General features: G+C 30.7%; 1 protein-coding gene across 1 annotated transcript; it reads right to left on the bottom strand.

The window, feature by feature from the left end:
- Positions 1-657: 657 nt before the first annotated feature.
- LOC120076421 (protein S-acyltransferase 8-like) lies at positions 658-6,721 on the bottom strand. Its single transcript, XM_039030243.1, has 5 exons — positions 6,289-6,721; positions 4,168-4,353; positions 3,084-3,389; positions 2,747-2,980; positions 658-1,488 (listed from the first exon to the last, which is right to left on the bottom strand). The coding sequence occupies exons 1-5, from the start codon at positions 6,325-6,327 to the stop codon at positions 982-984; spliced, it is 1,272 nt and encodes a 423-aa protein (XP_038886171.1). The 5' UTR covers positions 6,328-6,721; the 3' UTR covers positions 658-981.
- Positions 6,722-11,588: the final 4,867 nt, after the last annotated feature.

The raw sequence follows: 11,588 nt of genomic DNA, 5'->3' as shown, positions 1-11,588 counted from the left end.
GACGAACAAAAATTAATATTGACGTAACTTATAAATATTTAAAATATACCAATTTTCATTAATTAATTTTAACAAGATAGCTGCAATTTATAAAAAAGGTAAATAGACCAAGTTTATTAAAATGTACAAAATTTAACAAAATATTACACTTTTAAACTTCATAAAAGAGTGTTCGAGTATATAACAAGAACATTAGAAAGTCTAATCAATCAAAAAATAAAACACGACAGGCCAAATATGTTGCATGCACAGGAAAAATTTTTGAAGTGTAGCAATATTTATTACACGTTGAAGGGTCAACATAACCAAATACTAAAGACATGTATATAACGGCAGCATCATACATTGGAGTTCTTTCGATCCCTATTCGAATGCTTGACCGATCTGAACATAATTCAACACATCAAAGAAAGGCATTAACAAACCCTTTCATTAATCCAAACTACAACGTGAGTATAATAGAGATAGAAGGATTCAAACCACAGACCTCTTGATCATTAAACCTTCGTATCTCGGTTGAACTATACCTGTTTTGGCTAATCAAAACTACAGAGTAAACATATTCAATTACCAAATACAATATTGCAAAACAAATAAAAAATTGCTGCTGGTTGTTGAGTCATCAGAAAGCTTAAGGGGGACTCGAGAAGAAATAAATTGACAGCGCCAGAATAGAATGTTGTAAAATATAAACTACCAATGAAGAGAAAAAAAAAATGTTTGACAACCCAAATCACTACTCATTCCAAACAATTACAACCAATACCAATTCTACCTTAGATGGATCTTCAAGCATAAACAAAATGAAGGAAAAAAAGGAAAAAGAAACAATAGAGGGGGGAGAGAGTGATATAATTTTGTACCTAAGTGGGTTCAATTTGCTTTCCCATCTCTGAGTGCTAGAAAAAGGAGCTTCCTTCCAGTTCCAGCTAAAACAAAACATCAATCTAAACTCAATTCAACTCAATTGTTGGTACATGATCACTGAAATGTCTCCTTTGATGTTACATAACTTCGGCTTTCAGTCACGTTCGAGTTGGCAAAGACCTCGGTTGCAATTTCCCAGCTACCACTTCTTCTTCCCCAACTTGAATGTCGGTCTGATCGAATTGTTGGTGCTTGATGATCAGATTCCAAAACAGGGTCCGCCTCTGGGGCATTAAGTGGCGGCCCATTACTCCCTCTGCTACGTATGTCCTCTGAGATTTCATCGATGTTACGACGCTGGGAGATTTTCAACAAGTCTTCACCTATATCAAGATCATCTTCGACTTTTGAACGTGGATGTGAAGCCAAATCATCTGCTGCAGTACGGGGCAACTGAGGAAGAACTTGAGGCCTTGGCACCTCCTCTTGGACGAAAGCTCGAAAATTGTTCCTTGATGGCTTTACTTTCGAGCAAAATACTTCAAGAAAATTATTTGCACAACCCCGATTGAAAACATTGATCCTATTGTCAGCTCTGTACCGGAAATTTTCATAGGTTGTCTGTAAAACATATCGTGAAACCAACACAACTAATTAGGAATAGGAACATAACAATCATCTAATTAATAAAATTGAAAGACCTATGCATTTTCATTTTCTTCAAACCATTTGTACTGAAATCCATTGAATAGAGAAAAACAAACAACTTCACAATAGCTCCTTGATTTTAAGAGATCAATTGCATTTTATTTGATACCACAGCATGCAAAATAAGGTAAAGTTCTATCCTCCATTGCCCATACGGAAATATAACCACGGTATTTGTTAGCAGTTCAGAGCATTCGACTTCAACAAAAATGAGACTAAAGTTTTACTCATCAATTCCATCCATGAAAGGAAATAGTCTCTGTTAAAATTTCATTTTGTGTTGTTCAAAAAAATTATAAGGAAAAAAAAAGCCACTTTTGGGGGGGAATAACATCTTTCCAGTTCTTGGAAGAATTGACCTTTTGTTGTTGCTTCTTGGTGTCGGCTGTATAAGCTTTCAAGTAACTGTACGTTTCTCTCTCTCCTTATACCAATGGAAAGAAGTTGAGAGAAAAAATTATTTTTAACCCTGTACTTTGCTTAGTTAATCCATTTTAAACAAAATCTTTTTGAGTAAGTAGTGCAATTAATGTTTTCAATTAATTAAGTTTACATTTTTCTAAAACGATTTGTGGCTCTAGCGCTCTTGATGAAGCTGGACAATACCAATCTTATAGAAATTGACTCAGCTAATCATGTTAGATGCGTTTTGACTCAGCTTAGACATTTTATTGTTCAATTTTCAACATTCTTTTACCAATTTAGGTTCAGATAATTTTATGCTACAATTTCAAAAATTTTTGTGGCTTGATCTTGAGTTCTAAATTGGTTGAGTTCTGTGTGATCTATGAGTTGGTTCACAAACAATTTTCTAATTTTAGTGTGAAGATATTAATGTCGCCGCTCATTTCAAGTTTAGGGTTCAACGGGGTGATTTTGAAAGCTTATGGTTAACACTGGGCATGCATGTTGAGGCTTTCCTCCCCTCATTTTATATGAATTTCTATCAATCAAACAATTTCTCATCAAAATAAATAAAAATCATCCAGCCCTCAATACCCTGGGATGAAATTAATCCTATAGCAGCAGTTTAGACACAACTATATTACTTAATTCTTGGTTGATTGGCCAAGAAAAAACATATTACATGAAGGCAAAAACATAGTAGTTTATGATGCATCTTCCATTTTCAAAGATTGTAGGGTGGAAAAGGAAAATATTAAGAACCAACCTGATTTGTGCCAATAAGATACAAATGGAAGCCAGTTAGACCACCAACAAACCAAAGGGAGACAAAGCAGTAGGCCATTAATATGACTGATGCAGGTGATTCTTTCATTGCCTTCCAAACAGTGCTCTCATATTGATCCATCAAAACCTTGATATAAAATGCTGACATTGCGAACACATACATACAAAGAAGTGTTGAAGAAGATACAAACATAAAGAAGTAACGGTAGTTCCGCTGCATGAATGCAAAAATAGAGTGATGATATCAGAATCAGAGTAGAAAGCCCAAGACACAAAGTACAGAAGGGAAAATTGAAATCAATCTGTGAACAGCTTACCAATCCAATACATTGACCCACCCAAGGGCAGTGATGATCAAAGTGTTCCACACAATTGTTGCAAATTGAGCAATGGGAGCAACGAGGTGGACGATATAGCATACATGTGTCACAATACTTTACTCTTACTGGGAGCCCATTTACAATAACTTCTTTTGTCCGAGGAAACTGTAGACTTGGAGTTTGCCTTCCCCCAACATCAACTGATACTGAAGAGTCAAAACGGATTTCATCCTCTGGAGGATGTGAATTGCGAGGGATTATTCCTGGGTCCCGGGCTGAAGTAAGGAAAAGAAGTACCAGTACCTACCATCATCAATAACTAAATTACATGTCATCAAGACCTTGAAGTCAATGTCAAACAACAAAAGTTGGCCTTGAAACAAATAGGCAGTACTGGTAATTAAAAGAAGGAAAAAAAAATGAGAGGGCCACAAGATGCAGCAGGAACAATATGGCCAAGAACAGTAACAATTTCAGATTTTCCTAGAAAGAAGATTACAAGAAGGTTCAGATTTGGGATAAAATTCTTGTGCAAAAAGTCGGCATTCAATTTTCATGACAAGAACATCAATCAGATATCATCAGAGATTCCAAAAGTAAAGGTGTATACATAATTTCAATTAACCACTGCCAAATTACTTCAAGAAATCAGACATCAGAAATTCACAAATGGTAGGAAAGTTGCTTAAGCATCTCTCTTTTATGTTCCTTTACAGTTCAAAACTTCCCCTGATTACACAGATGAGATACTAAACCAAATAGAAGACTGTTTCATTGAAGGATAAACTACATTTTTCTATTATTTCTCAAGTTACTAGCAACCGCACTTTTCTGTTTTCACTTAACATTAGTAGAAGACTAAAGACGTAGAATATAGTGTGCTTAATCACATTTAGAGTTCATCCAAATAAATAAAGGAACAAAGAAAGAAAACAGTGAACATAGAAGGGATCAGATATTTCATCAAAGATAGAACAATCATCCATATCCAATACGCATTAACAAACTTAAATATTTTCTTTTTACAGAACAATAATTTATACAAATACTTAAACGTTAAAGAAGGGTCAAGAGATCTAACATATATAGTAAAAACAATGGCGACCACCAGAATGGCATATCCTGCATTATATGATGAAAACTTGTGTCGAAGATGCCTTGCAACAAATGCACAAAAGATGATAACTGGAACTGTAATCAGCAGTATTGTGACAAGTAATGACCTAGCATCAGGCCCAAATATTAGTCTCCCACCGAGGATAAACTTCTGCAAAATCACAAGCAAAAAAATATAAGGGGAAAAAATATCCAATAATATAACACATAAGACAGATGGAGTTGTGGGATGAGTACTTCAATATTTAGGATGAATAAAGGCATCAGGACAGTGAAACTCTAGCGAGTTTATAAGCTCCATAAAAGTATAAGAAAAGTAGTAGGGTAACAAGGTGAGGGAAGTAGCATCCATGGGTTCGTTTGTTAACACCCTTAAAGTAGGAACACATGGCAACAGCATATATAATGCATATATAAAGCAATAGATTAGAATGCACAACAGGAACTGAAAATTGTATCATTATAAGATACTACTCTCTTCTCACTTGGGCTACTCACAAAAGTAAACAGAAGTCATCAACTAACTTCCATGCTTTATAGATGAATAACACATTGAAAACAATTATAGAAGAAACTAATAAATTGACTACCGTAACATATAGATAAAATTTGAAAACCAACTTTTCTAGTTACAATGGACATAATTCTCATTCCACCCGTTCTGCTTGCTATGACCAGCCTACTACAAATATAAGAAGGCCAATTAAATAACATTCATACATTTGAAAGAATTTTCGAACAACAGACCAACACTCTGGACATCCACAAGACAAAATACATGTGGACCATTTTGATTCTAAAAGCCCTATTTTATGGAGTGCTTCATTCTTATTCATATATTGTTTCACTTGTGTCTAGAAGTTTTAGAGAAATTGAGAAATACATTTGCATGTAGTTCTCAAAAAAAAATTGTTTTGTTTAATATCAGGTATTTTATTTTTTAGCATGTCAAACTGCCTTACATTTCAAATGAAGACAACTTACACGTACATAATGTGGATATCACAACGAGACAATAAATAAAATCTCCAGCCTGAGAGGTCTTTGTGACTATGCACAACAGAGTTGCACCAAAACTTGAATACAAGGATGCCATCTTGAATAGTATAGGCCAAATGTTCCATAAGACAACTACCGTCAAATCACTCATCCTCACACATCTTCGACAATAATTCAACAGAGAAAAATGCATCGCCCAACAAGTGTCGTGCCCATTCTCAATTGATTCATCTTCAACTAATCTCTAGCACAGTCGGACTCATACTCAACTGATTCATTGTTCAACTAATATCTACCACAAAGTGTCGAAGTGTGGGACATGGACAGGTTGCCCAAATCAAAATGTTTGTGCTTCAATAGGTGCTACATGTATCACCATCAAAGACATGAAGAAATCTCCAGAGGTTAGCAGCTATATGGTGAACACGCACCTCGAAAATAAGTTTGTCTACTATTCAAAATTCACCAAACTTTCTTAGAAACCAAAGAAATTAGAATCTGTCAACAAGACAGAAAAACTCGAGCACATGGTCGAAAAGAGCAATGGTCAAATATCCTCACTTTTTCTGAACTATTCTACTCTATTTAGAAAGACTGAATGAGTAGTTTTCATCTATATTCCTCAGTTCATTCAAAAGAGAGAATTCTGCAACATCAAGCAACCACAGAACGGAGATTGAACACAAGCGATACAAGAAACAACCAGAACAAGAAAAGCTTAGAGATAAGTAACTTCACCCATAAGCATGTCAAATAAAGTTCCAGCAATAAAGCAACCCGCTACTATTCTTAGTTCAGTCTCAAGAAAAATATGGGAAAACGAAAAGACCAAACAAAATATATAATGGAGCTTCATTTTCAACTTTTCAAGTGCATACAACACAAAAACTCAGTGTTGTAACCAGGAAACTGAAGCAGCTAGAACAATGGCACAACCGAAAAGACCTAAAATTTTGAACTTCAAGGACGAAAGAAAAAAAAAAAAAAAACAACAACAACAAACCCACAAAAATCACCAAAACCCCACCATGTAAAACGAACTAAAAAACATCATAAAGAAAAAGAAAAAAAGAAATGGGAAACTCACATTACTTCCTTTCCAGACTTGGTATACGCGATTCGCCATAAGGGGATGAAGCCCAAAAGTAATGAAGCTTCAGTTACACATGGAAAAGGAAAGTGGGATTTGAAAGTGCTGAGGCGCTCATCTGATGGGGCATTGAAAACCCCCAAAAATCACATTGAAAAAACCACAAACAACACTAAAATTGAGTATGATCCAGAGAATTAATTAAAGGGTTTTGGAGTAATTGGGTTTTTGGGTCTTTAAAGTGTAATGAAACGAGTAAGAGAGAGGAAGAAGAAGAGGAAAAGGAGAGTAGTAGGTGATTGATCTGTGCTTGTTAATGTAAGATGGCGGTTTTGCATTTTGGAATTTGCTTGAAATGGTGTCTTTCTTCTTTTTCTTTTTCTCTTTTTCTCTTTTTTGCTTTTGCCTTTCTCAGACTGTGGAATGTTTTCGACCGAAATTCTACCCATAAAAGGCAACGCCAAAACTTCTTTTCTTTACCCATCAAAAGCAAAAACCTAATTACATTACAACTAAGAATCTCTCATTTCGTTCACTGTTAAGTTTCTCCTCATTGACCAATTGGAAACCTTTTCCCTTTTCTTAACTCTAATGCCTCCTTTGGTAATATTTTGTTTTTTAGGTTTGTTTTTTAAAATTAGGTTTATATCATCAACATTTTTTATCATGATTTACATCTTTTTCGAATACAATAGTTGAATTTTTAACTAAATTCTAAAAACAAAAACAATGAAAAGTATATAACAAATGAAAAAATTTTAAAGTAAAAATAGTGTCCATAAGCTTAATTTTAAAAAACAAAATTATTACCAAACGGGACCTGAATTTTTCATCTTTTCATCTTCTTTCTTCCTAACAATATTTTAACTTTTGACATTTTGATCAACAATATGATATCTTAACTGATCGAGATTACTAGTAACCACAATGGATACCCTAATATGCTAGTAACCACGAAGTTCGTGGTTTAAATTCCCCATTGTCAATTGTTGTACTACAAAAAACTAATTGAGATTACTCATTGTAGAGTATGATTCATTACTCTAATATATAAGCAAAAAGCCTTTGCATATAGTATGACTAGTTTTCTCGGTTGTACGTTTAGGGGGCATTTGGTCCATGGAGTGGAATTAATAAATATAGGGTTAATATGTTAGAGTTAGTGAGTTTGTGTTTGGGGTTTACAGTATTAAGATTGAGTTTCTTGATAATTGTAAAAATAAATTAAAAAGTAAGATGGAATTACTTGGTAAATATGAAAAGTCTATAAAAGAGAAAATTGAGTTTCTTAGTAAATGTGAAAAGTATAAAAAATAAAATGAAAAAAATAGAGTTATTCGACAAACGTGCAGGTTCAATAATGTTTACGATTGAAGTTGGTTTGTTTACATCGCTCCTTAAAGATTACTTAGGTCCTTGGTTTTTTGCTTTTCGTTTTTGAAAGTTAAGCATATTCTCTATTTCTTACAATGATATTCTTCTTTTTTAAGTAAAATAGTTGAATTCTCAATTAAATTCAAAAAACAAAAACAAATTTTTAAATGGATATTTTTAAATATAAAAAAATTTACACTTTACAGTAAAAAGTTCCAAAAGTACAAAGCACTTTTGAAACTTTTTGCTATAAAGTGTAAATTTTTTTGGATTTTTCTATTTATAAGAATTTTTCTATTTAAAAATTATTTTTTAATTTTCAAAATAAGAGGTGAAATTGGTATTTATAGGCTTAAATTTTTATAATTAAAAACCAAAAAATCAAATAGTTACTAAACAAACTCTTTTAAGATTATAGGATATGATAATATAACTAGTAGCCATGTAACATATGGGGGAGTTCAACCTATGCATTTATGACCAATTTATTTTGCTATATACACTAGATCCTCCAATACATATATAGATAGTATGTCCAAAGAACGAGTTTCAAACATAAATTTTACTGCTAACAAGAGTTTAACTCAACTAGTAGCTGTATATACTAAGAATCAAGAGGTATGTAGTTCAAATTCTCTCTCCTCTAATTTATTATAAACAAAAAAAAAAAAGAAGAAGACAAATTTCACTAACTGCACAACTTATATTTTAAAGATTACGTTTTAAAGAATTCATAAAATTAAATATGCCAAGCTACTCATTTTGTTATAAATTTTCAAATTTAAAATTTACAAAAAAATTCCATTGAAAACTTAATAGATCAATGGAAATTTTTTTTAAAAAAAAGTGAGTCTCATTTGATTACTTTTAACGTTATTTACTTGTGTTCTGTATTTGTATTTGTAGTGATACATAGTGATACATGGACCCCACACCCAAATCTGTAATGAAATAATGCAATCTGATTAATGAATAGAGAGTACTCAATTTGATTGCGTCTGCGAATTACTTCTTATCGTTAATATCATACTTACCATTACGGCTACCATTATTGTTACTGTTATAATACAACTACAAAATTATCAATTTTGACATCTTTACTATTATCATTACCGTTACCACTATCGCTTGACCCTCAAAGGTAGAGGTGGAGGTAACGGTAATAGTAAATTTGATAAAAATCATAATTTTAAATTAACGCGATTAAAATCAATCCAATTACATTTGTGACTCAAGCTTATTACAATTCATCAATCAATGAAATTTCATTAATTCACACTAATTTTCATTACGATTTGGTAAACGTAGTCTGAATTTAGTATTGTTATTTTGTCTTTGTAATTTGAGTGGTTAGCCTTAGTTGAATGGTTTGTAAACAACTTTCTTGTTTTTCTTTGCTGAATTTTTTATGATGTTATTTTTTTAAGGTTATCTAGGCTTCAAAGTTCAAATAATAATGTGCAGTGGGTCAAACTTTGTTGTAGTTTGAAATAACTTTTTTTTTTTAGGTTTAAACATTTTTTTTAGTTTAATAGGAATTTATGGTCAACATGTCACATCTTAGATTAAATTGGTAATTTGGATGATGTGTGTCAATTGTCAAGTCTTATTAGATAAAAACATTTACTACATTACAAAATGGATCATATAAATAGTGTTAGTATTAGGATTACCAATAAAATCTCACATTGATTAGGGAAGGTAATGTTCATAAGTATTTAAGTGAAAATAATTATCTCCATTGGTATGAGATTTTTTGGAGTGATTCCAAAAGCAAAGTCATGAGAGTTTATGACCAAAGTGGACAATATCATATCATTATGGAGATACATTGTCCTTATCTATATGTATCAAAGTAGAGCGAGACCCTCGTGCTTAGTCATTCGAAGTACCATATAATTGATTTAGGGCATTCCAACAATTACAATTATAATTATCCTTATCTTTTGAAAATCGTTGCATGGCATGGTTTTGCAATAATATATATGGTTAAAATGCTAGACTCAATTTTTAACATGGCGATGTTGATGTGAATCAAGTCTTAAATTTATGGAAATTTAGATAGAAATATCGATAACATTTCAATTTCAATGGATATTTCTTGAAAAAAATTATAAAAACGAAAAATTCAAAAAGTAAATTTAAATGAGTAAATAAACATTATATGATTTTTAAACAAGTTAACATGTCTATTTTTTATATTGGTGATATTTTTTTGTTTAACTATTATGTTTTGTAAATTCTTTAACGATATAATGAAAATATCGATTCATAGCTCATGTCGATATCGAACCTATGAAAACATGGAAATATAGATAAAAATATTAACATGTTGATGGAAATTATTACTATGTCTATACTTTATTTTCAATCCATGTATTTTCAATAAATCTTAAATTTAGCCTCCAATACTAGTTTATTATTGATTTTTTGTTTTTTTAAAAAAAACTTTTTGTCATCTATTAATTTTTACTTTAAATTTTGAAATTATATTCACCTATTATATTTCTTTACATAAAAACTATCATTATTATTTGACCAATTTAGGTAAAAATTAACTTGACTAAATTAGAAGAATTATATTGAACAAACTTCAAAATAGTATAAATACCAAAATGGATGGTATTATATACACATACATGTTGTTAGTTTATTATTATTATTATTTTAAGTACGATAAGAGAACTCAAACCAGAAACCTCGTAATTTTTAATACATTCATATATCAATTGAACTATGCTCGATTTGGCTCATATCATTGACTTTAGTAGAACGTGAATAGAAAATTCTATTCCTGCATTGCAGTCATTTCCCATAGTGGACATGAAATAGCGAGGGCCAACATGACTAAGAGTAATGAAACTTAAGAGCTGTTTGGATTAAGGTTTTGTACGAGATGTCTGGGAATCAAAGATGATTTCATTATGTATGGAAATGGGAATAGGATATCTGGGAATATATTATACTCTTTTATGTAATTATAAAGTGTAAAATTAATAGAAATTCATTTCAATAATTAATTTTCATTTGTTAATTTATTTTATTACATTAAGTTGTTAAATCAATTTTAAGCCATTAAAATACTCACTCTCCAGTTTAATATATTTATTATCAATTAAATTTTTTATTGCACATTTTTATTATTAAGTTTTATTAAAAAAAACATTGGTAGTTAATTTAAATATTTCTTTTCTTTTCTTTTCTTTTTTTAGTAGTTTTGTTAATTGAAGAGTTCATTAACTAATTGTTTAATATCAATTATCAGCCTTATATATATATATATAAAAGAAGTTGATATAAACTAATTGATTTAAAGTCATTAAACAATGCTTTTAATTTTAAAAAATTACTTATGATTATAGATTAAAACGGGAAGTACATGTGTACAAGACTATTTAATTGAACAAAATTAACTTATTTTATTATTGGTTAATTAATTAATATTTTTTAAAATTAATAAATAATTTATGATTTTAATATATATTACCAAAAAAAAAATTTAAGAAAATATAATTATGGTTATTCATATTTTTTAAAAAAAAATTATGGTTTTTCATATTAATTCATAATAATAGGATAAATTATTATATTAGCATTATTATTAATAAAACTAATTATATATGTCAATTATAAGTTTAATTTAAATATATTTATAAAAATTAAATAAATTAACCAATATCAACAAAAAAAAAACAAATAAAATGAAAAGATAAAAAATAAGAGAGAGAAAAGCGATTGGAAATGGAGAAAACTCATCTATTTGGTGGTTATGAAAACCTCCATAGATGGGAATGTGAAATGTCTTGGAATAAGATATTCACATTCTCAGAATTTAAAATTTATACGAAACATGATAATAGAATATCATCTTCCATTCTCACCTTTTTATTCTCAAACGGGCCATAAGAAGTCAGAAACAAATC

Source organism: Benincasa hispida, chromosome 4 (genome assembly GCF_009727055.1).
Source record: "Benincasa hispida cultivar B227 chromosome 4, ASM972705v1, whole genome shotgun sequence".
NCBI lineage: Eukaryota > Viridiplantae > Streptophyta > Magnoliopsida > Cucurbitales > Cucurbitaceae > Benincasa > Benincasa hispida.
This window is presented reverse-complemented; position numbering and strand designations above follow the sequence as displayed.